Below are 19,019 nucleotides of genomic sequence, written 5' to 3'. Positions count from 1 at the left end.
TCCCTCCAATTTCCAATTCTATCATATAAAATAATAGTATAATACGCACATACCAACGAGAAACTAAATTCATTTTTTATTTATTTTCAAAGTTTTTTTAAATCTGTCCTTTATTATTTTTATAAATAACTCAAGGTGGCGAACAAACACACTTCCTCCTGCTATTTTCCCCACAATAGCTCTGTGAGGCGAGTTGGATTGAGACTGTCTCAAAGTCACACTCTTGGTTTTCATGTCTAAGGTGGGACTAGAACTCAACAGTCTCCTGGTTTCTAGTCTGGTGCCTTAATCACTAGAGAAGTTGTCAGCAATCTGTGGGTCCAGAGCCATATGTGGCTCTTTCAGCCCTCTGCTGCGGCTCCTGACACTGCTGCTGTTGCTACCTCCTGTTGTGGCCCGCCAGTGGCCAGTGGAGCTGGTGGCAGACTCAGACAGTGAGGAGATTGGGGAGAACATGGGCCAATCCTGGAGTCTGGGGAAGGCTCTGATGAACGCTCTGCGTCGGAGGCAGAGATGGGGCGAGGGCCATCTGACAGTTATCAGCTGCCACTGTTCCCGATGTGCGCATGCACAGAGCTGCCAGGAGAAGGGAACAAGGGCCAACTCAGGAGTAAAGGTACAAGTGGACGGTGAATGACTCCTCCCATAGGGAATAAGGAGCGAAAGGGGAGTGGAGTTTGCAGGAGAGAATTAATTCACTTAATTAATGTGAAGATTTGTTTGTGACTCTCAGAGACTCCTTGCCAAGTATTTTCTTGTACAGCATTGCATTTGGAAGATATTGGCCTGGCAGCTCTCCAAGCCTGATAAGGTCTGTGGTTGTAAATTCACCCTTGAAAGACTGTTTTCTGGGACTTTGCTAGATGTGAATGAGAAGAATTCACATTAGCTTAATAAAAAGGAGTTTTGTCATGACAAGGAGTCTGCTTCGTGATTTGGTGACGCCTAGGTCAAAACACCTCCATGGCCTGCCCACTGGTCTTGCAGCGCCTTGCACAGCAGTGAAATTTAGAGTGCTTCACAATGGGGGAGACGGGGTCCATTCCTCCTGGAGCCCATTACGATGTGGAGCAACAATGCAACCTTGTCCCACTCGCCCCTGCAACATCAGCGGCGGTGTCTCGTTCTCGCCTCTTGGATGTCAGTTGCTCTTCCTGCAGAGCCAGCAGGCCACTGGTGTTGTGATGCCCCACCTCCCCGTCAGTCTTCGGCTCGCCACTGACCAGGTGATAGTCAGCATGCTGTTTGTAGGCTGGTCGACCTGCGGACGTCAAATTCCCACCACACAGCACCAGTTCAGGGGTCCCCCCCAATGGCAAAGCCATGCGAGGTTTGACAGTCGTGTGGGTCAGGCATATGTATCGGGGTGGAGAGCAGGTCGCGTTTCTCCAGCACCAACAAAGTAGCCGCCTGCTGTTTTCTGCTGTAGTCTGTCCAGCAGCAAGACCCAGAGAGAAAAAGAGAGATAGGAGAGAAAGTAGAGAGGAGGGGGAGGTGAACAGCAGACCCAAGACCGGATGTGGCAAGAGGTGGCTGGGGAGGGGTGAGGCGGGGCTGGACATGGCAAATAATTAACAATTGATTCTCTGCTCTAATGACTGGCTGGGTAGGCATGGCTGTGTGTGTGTCATGTGACTGGGAATGAGTGATGTTGAGTTGGCCATGTTTACCCAGTCACACTGGTTGTTAAATTATTGGCTCCATAGGTTTTTTCTGTGGGAAACAGGTCAAATGGCTCTTTGAGTGTTTAAGGTTGCAGACCCCAGACTAGACCAAAGTGGCTCTAAATTACACTGTGTGTTCTTATCTATTGTTTATGCATTGGTACAGTATTGCTGGTTTAATGAAAAAAGACAGCAAAACATACTTACTGTACAATGAGAGGCTTGGTGTCAAAGATAAAAGGCTTATTAAGTTTAGCAGCAATTGCATGATGTTTGGCCCGTGAAATCAATACGAGTCCTTTATCCCCAGGAAGTTTAGTATCCTTCATTTCCTGTACTTCCCATTTGCCTATAGAAAAAAGACATTTGTTTCCGTAACAAATATGATGGAGGCATGTCAAACACATTTTTCAAACTCTTCTCAGTTATAATGTCCTTGCACTAAATGCTCCTCCCTCTTTTCCTTCAGAAGAATATATTTTGCAGACAGTAGGTTTTTTTTGATAAAATTATGGTTTTTATATAGTTAGAAGCTACTGAATATCAATACACTTATTTGATAACTAGGCATAATTATCTGTTCATAACTGCTTTTTGCAAAGTCACATGATGATTTTGTTGGAATTATTAATCGGGATTCTTGTGAAAAAATATGCTTGTATTCTACTTTCATGGAATCATTTTTTCTGAGACTGCAATAACCATCACTTAGTATAATTTTATATAAAACGTAGGACAAGAATTTTTCCCCTTACTAGGGGAAAAAACCTACCTCAAAAAAAGTACATAAACAAATACTTTGGGAATTAGCCTAATTCTAATAAACATCTAGACTAAGTTTAAATGCTCTAACAGAACTCTGATTTAGCTTACAGTAAGGAAATAAATTAGTATCTTGGCTGCAAGATTGCAAATTGAGCCTTATATAACTGAATAATCCTGTCTAATAAAATACTCTTTCTGTATAGAAAAACATTGCAATAAAACTTCTTATATGAAGAATAAGATGTCATACAAACCATCATATTTGGCAATCTCATCATCCGTATCATCCTTCTTGGCTTTAGACAGAAACCACCTGAAATGTTTTTTAAAAGTTTACATGAAGGCAATGTAGAGCAGGGAGAATTCATTTTTCAATTGTATATAGCTACCCATCTCACAACTTTGATTTTGGGTGGTACGCAAACAATTAAGAACAAATCTAAAAAAATTAAAATCAACTTAAATAATAAGAAAGACTGGGGGAGAATGGATCAATGCATTAAAATATAATGCAATCACCATGCACCTTTTCAAGCCTGCTAGGAAAAAAAAGGTTTTGGGAGATTTCCAGAAGGTCAATAGGACTGGGCTAATCTTGCTGTGGGAGGTGGGGAATGATGTTCCAGAAGGCAGATATTATGGCAGAAAAGGTACACTCTGCTCCCACGCCATTGCAATTGATACATTTCAAAACATAGTAAATGTGTACTGCCAACTCAAGTTACTTAAGAGACTATAATCTCCTATAATTAAAAAAGTAATTTACCAGATTATTTATGCATATAATATGGCAAAGTTTGGTAGGGATGCATAAGAGCCATTTTCATTTTCGGACAGGAATGTTCTCTCTAGAAAGTCACTCTTAACTAAGGCATTAGTGAACAAGTCATTTCTTCATAAATGTTTACATGTATTTTTGTACTTACTATATCAGGGGTGTCAAACTCAATTTCATGGAGGACCGCATCAGGGCTGTGGTTGACCTTGGGAGGGCCAGGCGGGCATGGCTGACTGGTGGGTATGGCCAGCTTGACACGACATACTGGGCATGGCTAGCAGGGTGGGCATGTCCAGTTTGACACCACTCCCCAAACTGCTGGCATGTTTCCTCTTTGCATTGGGTAGACAGGGCCAAAGTGACACAGATCCGATGTTTCCTCTTTGCATTGGGTAGACTGGGCCAAAGCCATACGGGCTGGCTCCTTACATTTTCCAGGACAGCCCTGCAGGCCGGATCCAAGCACATCGCAGGCCGGATCCCGCAGGCCTTGTGTTTGACACCTGTTCTATATGATCCATTTTTTTCAACTGTTATCAGATGTACTCTATATTAGGTATTTTAGTTGCACTGATTTCATTTGCTTGATTCATGAATTGATTCATAAAAATGTTTAAAAAATATTTTAATTCAACCTTTCCTCATGTATATCTACTAGTACTTTTTTAGATGAATGCTTACCCTTCTAAAGTTCCTTTATCAAAGTTTTCAGCAAAATAAACTTCTCCTGTTGGTACTGGAGCTGTATAGGTAACCTGAAGATAGAAGTTCAATATTAGATGATATTCTGAATAATTTAATTTTTTACTGTTTATAATCAAGTGCACTATAAAAACTTATAGTTATATATCAAAATTACTAATAATTCAACTTCTAAGTTACGATCAGAATTACCAGAATATCTGTGTAGTAAAATAGTCTTGGGATTTATACATCAGGTGAGGTTATGTTTGATTAGAGGTTTTCTGAAATATTAAAAGCAAAACCCAAGCTACTGTATGAATTAGTGTGTGTGTATAACACACACACGCACACACACTTCAATCTTTAAATGTATGATTCAAAAGGAAATTTCTCCTATCTTTTGAATAATAATGGAATACTGATGTTCCTTTGGTTTGAAAATAGGCATTAGAGATCTTCTTTTTAAGAATAGATGCTATAATGCAATCACACAAAAGAACTTGTACAACATCCTGTGAAAGCACCCAAAGTTGTGTGATTTGATTGCTTGGAAAATTCTCAAATTATGCATGTTGTTTCCTAATCTTTCATGAAATCTTATATAAAATACTAAAAAATGCAAGCATAATTCCAATTTTACAAGACAAAGCTGGGTTTTCTTTTTGTAGCTTTTGCTCATTTTTGTAACTGGAAAAAAATTTAATCAAACCTTAGGTAATGGAGGAGCACTGGCTTCATGCTTTAATTCTTCTACTTCTTCAGCACCATTATCCAAATCATCTTCTATATCTATTACATCTTCATCATCATGATCGTGATCGTGATCATGACCATCATGTGCCAGGACACTGGATATTCCAGCTATTAGCAACAATGCAAATAGCAAGCACTTTCGCTTCATGGTCTATGAAAAAGAGAGGAGAGAGTGTTAAATTTATCAATAAAATGTAATTTAACTGCCAAGAGTATGACCTTTTGCTTGTCTTATTTAATCCTAAACCCAACCTTTACAAATACAAGCATGCATCGTGGCTGGATACAATAAATTACTTTAATCTTAATTATTATAACAAAGAATTCACACACCAAATTAGATGTGACACAGATATTTCATATTATGTTGTCCATGGTAATCATTCTTTGTAGACAAGGATTGATAACATTTGAGTGTAAGAAAAATAGGAAACTTTAAAATAAATGTTAATACATTTATTTCTCCCAAGACACTAGGTCAGTGATGGTAAACCTTTTTTGGCTGCTTGCCAAAAGCGGGGGGAGCACTGGGGGGTTGTGCACCGGCGTGCCATACCCATAATGCTATGCGTGCATGTGCACGCACGCGATTAGCAACAAACTAATCGGGTTGGGGGGTGGGAGGAGGTCAGGAGCGATGACAGAGCCAGGTCACTAGGTGTGGTCGCGAGCGGAAGGAGTGGAAGGGAGGAGGAGGGGGAGGATATCATTCCTATACAGGGCTCTTTGATTCCAACGGTCGTAGGGAGGGGCAGATGCGAGGACAGAAGAACTCGTAGTCGGTTGGGAGACCGTGGATGCTGGTTACACCCGGTCGCTTGTACCAACCCCCGCGTTCTAGGTGGTCAGGAGTTGCAGACCCAGGGCCTGAGGCTGTTGTTATGCAATGCGAGGTCCGTTGTTAATAAGGCCCCCCTCATTCATGACCTAATTGCGGAGGGGGAGCCGGACCTCACGGGAATAACGGAGACCTGGTTGGGCCACGAGGGAGGTTTACCCCTCGTGGAAATGTGCCCACCAGGCTACCGAGCATTTCACCAGCCTAGGGCCCAGGGAAGGGGTGGTGGGGTGGCAGCAATTATTCGGGAGGATTTAGAGCCGAGGGAGTCTACTGTGCCACAGACGTCCGGATGTGAATCCCTTGTTGTGAAATGGGGCCCTGGGAGACAGTTGGGCCTGCTGATAGTATACCTGGCTCCTCGCTATACATCAGCGGCCCCGCCTGAACTCCTCGAGCTGATCGCATCGGTGGCGGTTGAGACCCCCAAACTTTTAGTGATGGGGGATTTTAACCTACCATCGATGGGAGAAGCATCAGAGGGGGTTCGGGGGTTCATGGCTTCCATGACAGCCATGGACCTGACCCAATTGATTCAGGGCCCGACACACGAGGGAGGTCACACCCTGGACCTTGTTTTTGTCTCTGGCCAGTGGTTGAGTGATCTGGGAGGAGGGGATTTAACCATCACTCCCCTGTCATGGTCAGATCACTCACTCCTTCGTCTTGACTTCCCTGGTGCTACCTCCCGCTGCGGGGAGGCGGAACTGGAAAGCATTAGATGGTTCCGCCCCAGGCGCCTGATGGAACCGGATAGGTTCCAGACGGAGCTTGGGCCACCACCTGTAACCCTGACCCGCCCCCGGGTAGAGGACCTGGTGGTCGCGTGGAATAATGCGACTACCGGGGCCTTGAACCGGGTGGCGCCTTTGCGGCCTCTCCGGCGGCAACGATCCACCCTGGCACCTTGGTTTACCGAGGAGCTAAGGGTGATGAAATGCCGCAAGAGACGCCTAGAGAGTCGTTGGAGATCCTCCCGTTCCGAATTTGATTGAACACAGGCACGAGCCCATTTAAGGACGTACCTTGTGGCATTGAGAGTGGCCAAACGCCAATATTGTGCCACTCTCATTGCATCCGCAGAGAACCGCCCTGTTTCGGGTGTCCCGCTCCCTCTTGTTTCAGAGGCCGCGGGAGGCCCCTTTACAGGGCAGAGCAGAGGAATTTGGGAAATATCTGCAGGATAAAATCGCTCAAATCCGGAAGGATTGGGTCCCTGTCAGTGGTTCAATGGAGACGTCCGTGGTGAGTCTTGAGGAATCGACCTGGGAGGAGTTTGACTTGGTTGCCATCGAGGATTTGGACAGAATGCGTGGACGACTGCGACCCACCACATGTTTATTGGACCTGTGCCCCTCCTGGCTTGTACTGGCATCCTGGGAGGTTACACGAGACTGGCTCCTGGGCCTAGTGAACGCTTCGTTGAGCGAGGGGTCTCTCCCGGCCGCCTTGAAAGAGGCGGTGGTGAGACCCTTGCTCAAGAAGCCTTCCCTGGACCCTCTGGAGCTGGCCAATTATCGTCCTGTCTCCAACCTTCCCTTTTTGGCGAAGGTTGTAGAGAGTGTGGTGGCTTACCAGTTTCCACGACATCTGGAGGAAAATGATTATCTAGACCCGCGCCAGTCCGGCTTCCGCCCCGGTCACAGCACGGAGACGGCCTTGGTCGCGTTGGTGGATGATCTCTGGAGGGCCAGAGATAGAGGTTGCTCCTCTATCCTGGTCCTATTAGACCTCTTGGCGGCTTTTGATACCATCGACCATGGTATCCTGCTGCGCCGGCTGGAGGGGTTGGGGGTCCGGGGCACCGTTTTGCGGTGGTTCGGCTCCTACCTTTCTGGCCGGACGCAGCGTGTGTTGGCAGGGGAGGAGAGGTCGACCCTACGCCCCCTTACTTGTGGGGTGCCACAAGGGTCGGTCCTCTCGCCACTCCTGTTTAACACATATATGAAGCCGCTGGGTGAGATCATCCGTGGTTTCGGGGTGGGATATCATCTGTACGCTGATGATACTCAGCTGTACTTTTCCACCCCGAACCACCCCAATGAGGCCGTCGAAGTGATGTCCCGGTGTGTGGAAGCCGTACGGGTCTGGATGGATGGCAACCGACTCAAACTCAACCCCTCCAAGACGGAGTGGCTGTGGGTACCAGCTCCCCGGTTCAGCCAATTAATTCCATCATTGGCCATCGGGGGCATCCAACTCGCCCCCGTGGAGCGGGTGCGCAATTTGGGCGTCCTCCTGGATGCCCGGCTGTCCATGGATGACCATGTGACAGCCGTGGCAAGGGGGGCGTTCCACCAGGTTCGCCTGGTGCGCCAATTGCACCCCCTACTGGACCGGGACGCCTTACGCACGGTCACTCATGCGCTGGTGACGCCTCGCTTGGCGTGGCAAGGGGGGCGTTCCACCAGGTTCGCCTGGTGCGCCAATTGCACCCCCTACTGGACCGGGACGCCTTACGCACGGTCACTCATGCGCTGGTGACGCCTCGCTTGGACTACTGTAACGCTCTCTACATGGGGCTTCCCTTGAAATGCACCCGGAGGCTACAGTTGGTCCAGAACGCAGCCGCGCAGGTAATTATGGGGAGTACTAGGTACTCCCACGTGACACCGTTCCTGCGCGAGCTGCACTGGCTTCCTGTGGTCTATTGGGTGCGTTTCAAGGTTTTGATAACGATCTTCAAAGCGCTCCATGGCTCAGGACCTAGTTACTTGCGGGATCGTATTCTGCCCCATACATCCCTGCGACCAATCCGCTTGCACAGAGAGGGTCTCCTCCAGGTGCCGTCCACCAGGCAGTGCCGGGGGGCGGCGCCTAGGAGTAGAGCCTTCTCTGTGGCGGGCCCAGCCCTGTGGAATGACCTCCCCCCGGATATTAGGAATACCTCTGACCTCCGCTCCTTTCGTGTAAAGCTTAAGACCCACCTGTTTCAAGTAGCTGGCCTGGCTCAACTTTGATCCAACTATATCGCTCCTGACGGGTTTTTTATTTGGGGTATTTTAATTGTATTAAATTATTTAGGGGTTTTTAAACATTGTGTTTTTAATTGTTTTTTATTCATCAGCTCACCTCCTCCTTGTATATGTATATGTCTTGGTATACGTTTTTGTTATATGTATGTTTGTTTATATATTTATTTCCTATGTTTTATTGTACGCCGCCCCGAGTCCTTCGGGAGAGGGTGCGGCTAAGAAATAAATATTTATTATTATTATTATTAAACACCCCTCCCCCATTTTTGCTGCGGTTTTTCCATCTTCCCCAGGCTCCAGAAACTTTCTGGAGGGCAAAAACCGGCCCTATGAGCAAACCGGAAGTGACTTCCAGTTTGTCCACAGGGCCAATTTTCGACTTCCGGAGCCTTCAGGAAGCTTCCCTGAAGGCTCCGAAGGGCAAAAAACAGTCCTACGAGCAAACCAGAAATGTGTTCCCGAACTTCCGGTTTGCCTGTAGGGCTGGTTTTTCGCACTTTGCAAGCTTCAGGGAAGCCTCCGGAGAGCGAAAAACAGCCCTGACAAATGGCTCTGCGTGCCACCTGTGTCATGCGTACCATAGGTTCGCCATCATGGCACTAGGTTAACAATGGAAAGAAATATTAATAGTATTCAATTTTTTCAGAAATTTCTACCTTCTTATCTTACATTTGCTTAAGGAAACAATTTAAGGAAACAATTAGATATGAAAGATTGAAAATATACAGCCACAGATGTTATAGATCACTCAATTGGCTACTATACTTTAAATCATAATATAATTTAGGTACAAACATTACTGGGTTCAGGAAAGTTACCAATTATATCATACAAAGAGAAGTTCCTGCCTTATGTCCAGCAATGTCATCTTTTCTGTCAAAATTTTAAATTTTACGGTAACTCTAAACTTTGATTATTTACTCATTTTTCCATACACTATACCCTTTCTCACTTTTTCTTTTATCTGCCATTTTTATTCTTTAATTTTTTTAAAATGAATACAAATTTAAAAGGTGCTTAGTTTTACATTATTGCCATTTTTGTCTTTTAAACTATCTTCCTTTAGAGATCCAACTGTACAAACCATTTTTAAAAAATACGTAATGCTCTTTTTAGCAACTTGTAAATAGAATTTTACCAAGCAGCGAAGTATCTTTTCAATTTATCACCTAATTATCAGTGTTAAATGTTAAAAGATCAAAGCTACTGAAAGGATGACAAAACCTGCCTATTTTGAGACACTTTACAGAAATATTATGCACATTTTTAATGCTTGGAGTAATGTTGTGTTATGGATACTGTAAGTAAAAAGGAGAATAGAAACTACTTTGGCATGACTGAAGAACAGTAAGAACTCTTGTTGAAATTGAGTTCATGACTATCTTTCATATACAGATAGTCCCTTAGTTTATGAACATTTGTTCAACGAGTGTTCAAGTAATGATGGCACTGAATGAGCATAGCTTATGACCGCTCCTCAAAGTTCCAGCCATTGCAGATCCCTGTGGTCATGTTATCGGGGTACTTGGCAAATAAATCACAACAGTAGCACCATACCCTGGTCACATGATTGCCATTTGTGACCTTCCCTGACAACTTACCACAAACAAATTCAATGGGGACATCAGACGGGAAGGTTACAAGTGACTCCTGAAGTAGCCCCATAAGACATCCCAGGGACCTTGTATTACATAGCAAACACTGCCTGCAGTCTGCCTCCATTTGTAGCAACCTCTGCCCTTGGCCCTCCTGCATTCCATAGCACTCACCAGCACTCTACAGCACTAACCCATGGTAAAAGCCTGCAGCACCACACACACCCTGCACTCCTTGACTGGGACTTTCCGCTTTCCGCTTAATGATCCAAGCAGTCCTATGGTTACAATGTTAACTGGGACTGTTATCGGTAGCAATGCAATCATGTGATGTTATGTTTTACAACTGCATCACTTAGCGACAGATTGCTGTTCCAACTGTCCTTGTAACCAGAGAACTAGCTGTAAATTGCAATACTAGAAATTTTCACTAAGGGGTAAAATGATTTTTTTTTTAAAAAAAGTAAAGGATTATATTGTTGTATCAGCATATTTAAATAATTAAACATTTTCCACTTTTAAGATCACATTTGTTATTGAAATTCAGAAGGTAAACAATTAAAGTGAAATGAGATTAGATGAGGGTCCCTTGGCGTTTAAATTTAGCACAGCTATGCTGCACTTTGGACTAGAAAACTAAATGCATTAATTTGTGCAGAGGTTTCAACATAATGCCTATGTGAAACTCTTTAATAACAGACCATCTTTCTCTGGTGGCTCCAAGTCTTAATTTAAGCAGCTGCAAAGAAATATGTTCATGTCCACCATATCTTCAAAAGCAGTTTTGTGCCTTCCAAACTGAAGTGTTGCACAGTCCTGTTATTTAGCTACCAGTACATTCAAACTCTACTACCCAAACAAGTGAGAAACCCACCAAATATCACCTAATAGGGCCCTTGGAAATCATTTGAAAAGTGCTTTGTAGAGTCTTTTAGCATAAAAAGCACTGTATTTTTCAGAGTATAAGACGCACCATTTTTCCTCTAAAAAGAGGCTGAAAATCTGGGTGCGTCTTATACACCGAATACAGCATTTTTTGCCTCCTGAAGTCATGCCCCCTATACTAAAATGGCCATGCATAGCCTTATGGAGGCTTTCAGAGATCTCCTGGGGGCTGGAGAGGGCAGAAATGAGTGAAAAATGGGCCCTTTTTGCCCTCCCAGCCCTATGCATTGAATTTTTTTGGCAAAAAAAAAAATGGGCCTTTTCATTAAAAATGGACGGTTTTTTGCTCTTTTCTGACCCCCTCAGGAGCACTCTGCAAGCCCCCCCCCCCCCCGCTAGTCATGCCTCTTTTTTTGGAAAAAAAATCGGGCCTGTTTTAGCAAAAAACGGGCCATTAGTTAGTGTGGTTGATGATAATTACATTGGTCAAGTGCTGGGCCAGCAGAAACAAAGTTTTAGGTGCTACAGGTTGTCAGTGATTTCCTTCTCCAGCACATGAATAAATATACAGCTGGAAACATATATCTACCTACCTACTCTCTCTCTCCCTCCCTACCTACTCTCCCCCTCTATCTAACTATATACCTACCTACCTACTCTCTCTCTCCCCGCTACCTATCTACTGTATTTCTCTCTATTTTTCTTTCTCTAACCCTCTACCTACCAATCTACCTACCACCCCCTCTCCCCCTACCTACTGCATTTCTCTCTCTCCCTCTACCTACCTACCTCTCTACACACTCTCTCTCCCTACCTACTGTATTTCTCTCTCTCCCCCCACCTATCTACTGTATTTCTCTCTCTATTTTTCTCTCTATCCCTCTACCTACCAACCTACCTACTCTCTCCCTCTCCGTACCTATCTACTGTATTTCTCTCTCTCTATTTCTCTCTCTATCCCTCTACCTACCTACTTATCTATTTTTTAAAAAAAATTGCCTCTTCAAAACCTGGGTATTCAAAACTTATACTCCGTAAAATACGATATTTCTTCTTAAAGCATTGACGTAAGGTATCTAAATCCTTTGGAAAACCTACGCAACTCCTCTGAAGACTGTCTTTATCTGCACAAACTCAGATAGCACTTTCCTGGGGCTGCCAAGGAAGCAAGTAGTAGCTTACTCATAAGAACCTTTGATATGATCAAGAGTTGTTCTAAATAACAGATTGAGGTAATGCAAAAGTCCCTTCACTTACTGGTTTTTGTTACTTTTTAACCCTTCCTTTGTATGAAAAATCATATTTAGTGATTAAATGTTTACTAAGTACAGGTACCTGAAAATTATATTTTGAAAAAGTTCAAAGATGTAAGTGCCCCCCCCCCCAAGTTGTGCATTTAACCAATAAACAAAATGTTCATTTTGCTACATATTTTCTTTTAAATATTTATATATCATGGACTCTGAACAGGGTACAAGAAAGTACAAACTCCACCTATTAAAATATATACCCATATTTTTTGAGTATAAGATGCATATTAGCTTTAGGGGAGGAAATAAAGGGAAAAAATCTGCCTCTATGGTCCATTCACCACAGAAGCAATTGCTACCACCTAGAACAGCTGATTGGCACCACACCAACCTCCCTTCTCTCCCCCCCCCAATATTTGCTCTATGAAACGCACAGACATTTCCACCCACTTTTTGGGAGGGGGGAGTGCATCTTATAGTCCGAAAAGTACAGTATATAAGTATGGCATTTTTACCTAATCTAGGGGCCAAACACCTGCTAGAACACACATTTGTCTATATTCAAAATACTTATCAAGCAAGGCAAGTACGTACGTTTTTAAATTATTTGACTGACATGCGTACATATCACGATAGTCTGTTTTGTTAAAATCATTTACTCATGTAATAAAATTAAAAATTGCATTAAATCACAATGAAATATGAACAAAAAAAATTTCAACATGAACAGGAATGCCTGTAAACTATTCTGTAATTTTAGAACACAATATCCAGTACGGTAGTTACAAAATCTTTTGCCAAATTAAAAAACCATTAATCACATTTAAGACAACATAGATATTTCATATATACTGAATTGTCGTTTCCAATTCAGTGTTTTTCCACTAAGAACTAGAATACTGTTTTGAAAACATTACATTATTCCTTTAGTTGAGAATGGTATAGAATTACTTAGTCCACTATGAACACTAGATTTCTTCTGCAGTCTGTTTTACAGACATTTGGGAATTATGCCTTAATATTGTTCCACTTAATACACTTGTATTTTTATTTCTGTAAGAGTTTTTACAACACTCAAACATCACTTTTGATGTTAAAAGGTGTTTATAACTTGAGACAAACACAAGGAAAATGACAAATTAAATTATGGAAGGCTATATGCCTGACTTGCAGATTTTAAATAAACTGCTACTTTCAAATTCAGAGATATTTCCTCATTCTTTTGACCATTATCCTTTTGAAGTTCAAGGTTTGTTAGCTCATTACACCACCTATATCCTGCATTCACAAGTTAACCTTCAACCTGCCGAATCATTCTACTCACACACAAAAGTTAGATTTCTTCATGCTCAAACTGTGATTACGTTAGCTTATTTTTTAAATTAGACCACAGCTCCACATCCAACTCGTTTAGATTTTTAAAATTATAAAATCAATTCAAATTGAGCAGATGCCCTTATCCTTCTATCTTATCATATTGGTTTTTCAGGTGACAGTAGGATGGATTTGATTTAAATCAGTTTTTCTCTCCCTCTAGATTCTCTGGAACACAAATCCAAAATTTAATTTACCCATATCATCTGAACATTATGTGTTTATGTATTAAGTCCTAACTGGCAAAAGGCCAATTCATCTCAAATAGGAATAAAATACGTATTTCTTTCCACTTTTCTCAGAGCTCCACAGGCAGGGAACCCACTTTTGATGCAGATACTGGTATCAATACTAATGTCACAGTATACGATTTTCACAATAAAAGATCCCATGAAAATACAACATCCGTGTTCCGCTTCATTCACTCAAATGCTCCCGTCCACTGCGCACGCCTTAGCGAAGGGGCCCTGGGCCAAATTCACCCATTCTCCTCCTTTTCACCTCATGACAGAGCAAACTTCCATATAAAAGTCACGCGTATTTTCAGACTCCAACGGCTCTGGAGGGCTTTTTTTTTAACATGAGGGAAAATGTTACCTACACTTCACGGCTATCCGTGTCCGGATCTTCTCCCTACTTTAGGGTCCACTCTCTGCCCATACCGCTTTACGGGGTCCTTCGTCCTGCGGCGAAACCTCCTCGCCCTTAACGGCCGGCTATTCGTAACACCCACGACTAAAAATGCTAAGTCATTTAACACGCATGTGGCCCTCCACCCAGCAGTCACACCTGCCCCACAGGACCGAGGACTAATGGGCCAGCCTCGGGCACCTTCCACCCAACTCCTCCACGAGGCCTGAGCGTCGCACCCACAAACCCTCCGTTCCTTCTGGGCCGAGCCAAAAGAAGAAGAAAAAAGAAGAGAAGCGACGGGGATGACTCTCCTCATTCAATTCCTCCGCTTAGGCCTCACCGGGAGCAAAGGCGGCAATCGCCTGCCGCCTTAGGCCTTCGCCCCCGTTCTCAGACTCCCCACCCCCAAAGTCTCGGAATCCCTCCAGGAGTTCTCGACTCGCCGCCTCAGGGCTCTTTTTCTACCCGTCGCCCTCCGTCAACCAAGATGCCCGCCTTGGCCGCTCCAAATCCCAGCCCCCCACCCCTCACTCACCCACTCCACACACGACAGAGAGCAGCAGGAGCCCGAGGTTCTACGAGGGGGACTCCCCTCTGGCTCCTGACAGAGACGGGCGAGCCCCAACTCACCTTAACCGCGCTCCCACCGGGCAAAGAACTCCAGGCGGCCCGAGTGCCTTGTATCACGTGGTCGCTTTCCAGAGCGCTGCCGCCGCTACCCACTCGCCTCTTCTCTCCCTAACACAAACCCCGCCTCTAAGGCTGAGAGACTCCTTACCCCATTGATTCAGAGGGGCACGGAAGCCCCGCCCATAGGATCGCTCCTGGATTCCATTGGCCAGCCCGAGCTGTCACTTATCTTTGGTCTGTCCTGAAGCTACGTCCCCACGACGCTACCTTCGTGGAGCGCTTCGATTGGAGAGTTATGATAGAGGAAGTGGCCCCGGATTGGCAGTCGGTCAGAGAAGGGGATGTTTGAATGAGGAGTTCCGATTCATTATTAAAGTGACATGAAACTCCTTAGACGGTTACTTTTAGTTTCAACCCGCAAGCCGAGTCCTTCTTAATTATTTCATCATCTACTGTATAACTTTACCCCGACAGTTAGATATTACTTAGACAGGCTCAAATTAAATATTTTTCACACATTATGAGGAAAAAAAGAAGGAAAAACAGGATGATTAATAGCCAAATGGGTTGATTCAGTTACAGCGATGAAGAGTACGTTATTGGAAAATCCGAAGGAACTGGTTGAAAACATCATCCTGGAGAAAATATGCGGTCACTCCAATAAGAGTACCAAAATCATCACCATCATAGTTAGACATATACTTAGAAAACGATTTTAAAATGAACAGCTTTCAATGTTCTTATAGAAAACATGGAACTCTTCACAGAAGACGGCAGAATAGTCTTGTTATGTAGTTTTACATTTTATTTCTTTATGAGATATAAGCCCAGAGTCCATGATTGGGTGCTTACACAAAGCATGTCCTTGTTGTACTTCTGCTCTGTGAGATGTGTTGTTGCCAGCAGGCTTCCAGAATGCAATTCAAGCTGCTGATTATTACATATGAAGCTCTTTGTGGCATAAATCCTGATTATCTAAGGGACTACCTATCACCCACCTATCACTCAACCAATATGAATTGAGAGAATTGGGCACATTCCAGGTCCCCTTATTCCCAGGCGTTGGGTTAGAGTGAGGGAAGGGCATCTTGCCAATTTTCTTTTTTTTTAAGTGATTATTATTTATTCCAGACTTTTTGATAACATAACAATATTTTTGTTTTTCCTGTATTTTTATTTTTGTTGTGTTTAAGAATGTCAAATTCTGTGCTGCAGTGTTCGACGTTTATTGAATGATGACCTGTGCATGAATAAGACTTAAGCAACTAGTTCACATATGATGGATTCAGAAAACAGTCATAGCAGGGTATCCAAAATGTCTCCCCGCCTTCACAGAGTTTATTGCTTTTTATACAGTTTTTAACAAGCAGCAAAGAGTATATAGCAACAGCATTGTTATTGGCTTATTCTCCTTGTCAATCTTTAAGAACATCCCAGCCAGGGTAGAGTCGCACATATCTTGATGGCTCCTGGTGGTGCTAATTAGGTGAACTCATAGACATTTGAGATAAACAGTTACTGAGGCATGGCAGTTTGCTGCACACGGCCTCTACGTAACCTTTATATGACATCTATCTCTACAACATATTATTAAATTAAAGTATTTAATTTGATATAGTCTTCCCCTTTATGCTCCCCTATACCTAACTAATGCTACTACCCTTTTAGATTCTTAGACTTTTATATAGGCTTCCTGTTTTAATATTTTCTAATTTTTCATAATTTTATAGACCCTGTATGTGTCTTATTTAGACTGGCTCAGATTTCTAAGATAGAAAGCTCATAATCCACCTAGAAGTGTATTCAGGCACAGATAGGTGAGTCAGTTTGGAGAGAAGAATTTCTGGAATGATGATCTGTAATGATTTTCAGGTGGGCCAGCATTAACCTTTCAAAGGTTTTCATAACTACAGATGTTATGTTACTACACAACTATTTGGTTATGTTACATAATTATATATGTTATGCAAAATGTTAAATAAAATGCAGAATAGAAAAATGAATTGACTTGTTACCCAGGTAGATGGGATGTTACTTTTTTATTGTATATTTTTGTTCATAATATTCTAAACTGGATTAATAATAATTAATCTATTTTTTCACTTGACAGTCCCAATGCACTGTCTTTATTTCACTGGGCATTCTGGCTTTTCATATTTGGTACTGCATTATGTCATGATCTGCTAGATGGCAGCACTTAAACTACAAAGCTAGGCATTATCTGGTTATTTGAAAGAGAGAGAATATGGGAAGTTCAGTACTAACTGTTAAAAAGAAAAGTATGAAATAAAGCAATGGAAAACCCCTCTGAATTGTTACTAAAAACCTATATAGATATATCTGGATATGTCACTGGACTTCAAAACAAATTTATCTTATTATGTATTGCAAAATGATATTTGATTATTTTTCAACTTGCTAGACTTGTCTTACTGCCAAAAACAATTTTAATAGCATTAACAGGCAAAATGTGTATCTTTATTTCACAATTATATTCCTAATTATATATTTCAGAATTAGTAATTTACAAATGACAGTTGAATTAGATCTCTCTTTGAAAGCCTAGATAAACTACTGTGAATTGTGCAATCATCAGCAGAATTTGCAATTAGTGACTGCACTTATTTTATACATATTTAAGTTTTAGTATAATTGTCATTCCTGTACTGCAATTCTGAACAGTAAATTCTGAACATATTTTGAATAGTGGTGCCTGTATAAAAGTTACTACTGTACTGTAAGACTTGGCTGATCCAATATACTTGACTAAAGTGTATTGTTTAATTTTGCAGTGTGCTGTGTGAAACCAGGTAATTGTATTAATGTAGTACATTGAGGTTCAATAAAGTATACATGAGCAGTTTATATCAATGACTTCAAAAGTCTAAATAAAAGTCATTTGGGGGGGGGGAAGAAGATGAAATAGGAGGTAAAATTGTTTAACTTCTAAGCATGTTATTTGTTAATAGGCCATTTGGTATGTGCACTTAATACATGAAACTTGTATCAACTTGCACAATACTAATTGTATGTAGTGGGTTAATTAATATCAATTAGTGTTGCCAGCTAAACACTGAAATGTCATTTGACAGTCATAAAACAAAACCATCTTCATTTAAGTATTTATTGCATGCAAAAACATGATTGGATAAAACAGAAACAGCAATTGTGAGACATTGCAAGTCACATGGTGACATTAGATAAGTTAACAATATGATGTGAGGCATAATTTCAGTGAGAGTGTATATATGTATGTGAATACACTCAAAAGGAATAGTTTATCTCTACTGTCAAACCTGTTTATGCCTGAGGTTTTAGCTGAAACAAGAACCTGGATAGCTACAACAAAGCTATCTGGTGAGCTATCGGGTGAGCATAGCTTTCTCAGAACAGGAAGAACGTTTGCCCATTTTAATGGCTAGTACTGTCTACAATCTGTCTCCATGTGCTACTGTAGTATTAATAACCAATGTAACTGATTATATCAAGAAAAGTGCAATCTTATTTCCAGAAGATCATACAGGGGAAAGGGAGGGCCCATCTAACTAAATTACAACTCATTGTGATAGATCATATCAAAGTTCCTTGTGAGGCAACTCTTCGAGAAAGATGAATCTATTCTTCTACTTGTGCCAAGGATCACCAAGACCAAGAGTTAATGTTATGATTTAAACCTTAAAATACTGGAGAAAGGGAAAGAAGAGAAGAATCAAGGAAACAATCAGGTTTCTGGAATATTCAGACTAATGGCTACATATCCAGGCCAAACTTATTTTTCTTTCTCTCAATTAGAAACTATTGACCAGGACAATTTTCTCTACCCTGATGCAGATGTGGACTATAACTCCCAGAATTTCCATCATCATGACCCTTCTTAAGCTATAGTTCAACAGATCCAAAGGACACCAAAGGTACACCTGTTACAAGTCTACTCTTATTCATGTTTCAATATCCTATGATTTGCTGAAATAATTATGGTATAATTAGATTATTGTCATGCTGCTATTATACTCAAATAGAGCTCAGACAAGGAAAAGAAAAGGATATGAATAGTGTGACAAGGAAATTTTCAGTTACTGAAACAGTTTTCAATTACTGAAAAGAGAAAAACATTGTTTTTAGTATGAGCAATCACGATAACACTGGTAGAAGAAATAACAGAAATGGGAGAAGAGGTATGGTCCATAAGGTTTCA

The 19,019-nt window shown here is 42.1% G+C and overlaps 1 protein-coding gene across 2 annotated transcripts in view; it reads right to left on the bottom strand.

The window, feature by feature from the left end:
* CANX (calnexin) overlaps nucleotides 1-14,984 on the bottom strand; it is a 38,502-nt gene extending 23,518 nt beyond the window's left edge. Inside the window, exons 1-5 of one of the 2 annotated variants that reach the window (XM_081949875.1) lie at nucleotides 14,825-14,984; nucleotides 4,601-4,795; nucleotides 3,889-3,962; nucleotides 2,684-2,742; nucleotides 1,872-2,013 (exon numbers count right to left, since the gene is read on the bottom strand). In XM_081949875.1, the coding sequence (XP_081806001.1) occupies nucleotides 1,872-2,013; nucleotides 2,684-2,742; nucleotides 3,889-3,962; nucleotides 4,601-4,792 (467 nt within the window). In that variant the 5' untranslated portion in view covers nucleotides 4,793-4,795; nucleotides 14,825-14,984. Of the gene's footprint in view, nucleotides 1-1,871; nucleotides 2,014-2,683; nucleotides 2,743-3,888; nucleotides 3,963-4,600; nucleotides 4,796-14,729; nucleotides 14,748-14,824 lie in introns of those variants that run through there. The other variant, XM_081949876.1, reaches the window with a different exon arrangement.
* Between the last annotated feature and the right edge of the window lie 4,035 nt (nucleotides 14,985-19,019).

The sequence above is a fragment of the Natrix helvetica genome (genome assembly GCF_964273705.1).
Source record: "Natrix helvetica genome assembly, chromosome: 1".
Classification (NCBI taxonomy): domain Eukaryota; kingdom Metazoa; phylum Chordata; class Lepidosauria; order Squamata; family Natricidae; genus Natrix; species Natrix helvetica.
Note: the sequence above shows the minus strand (reverse complement) of the source record. Positions and strands in the feature narration are given on the sequence as shown.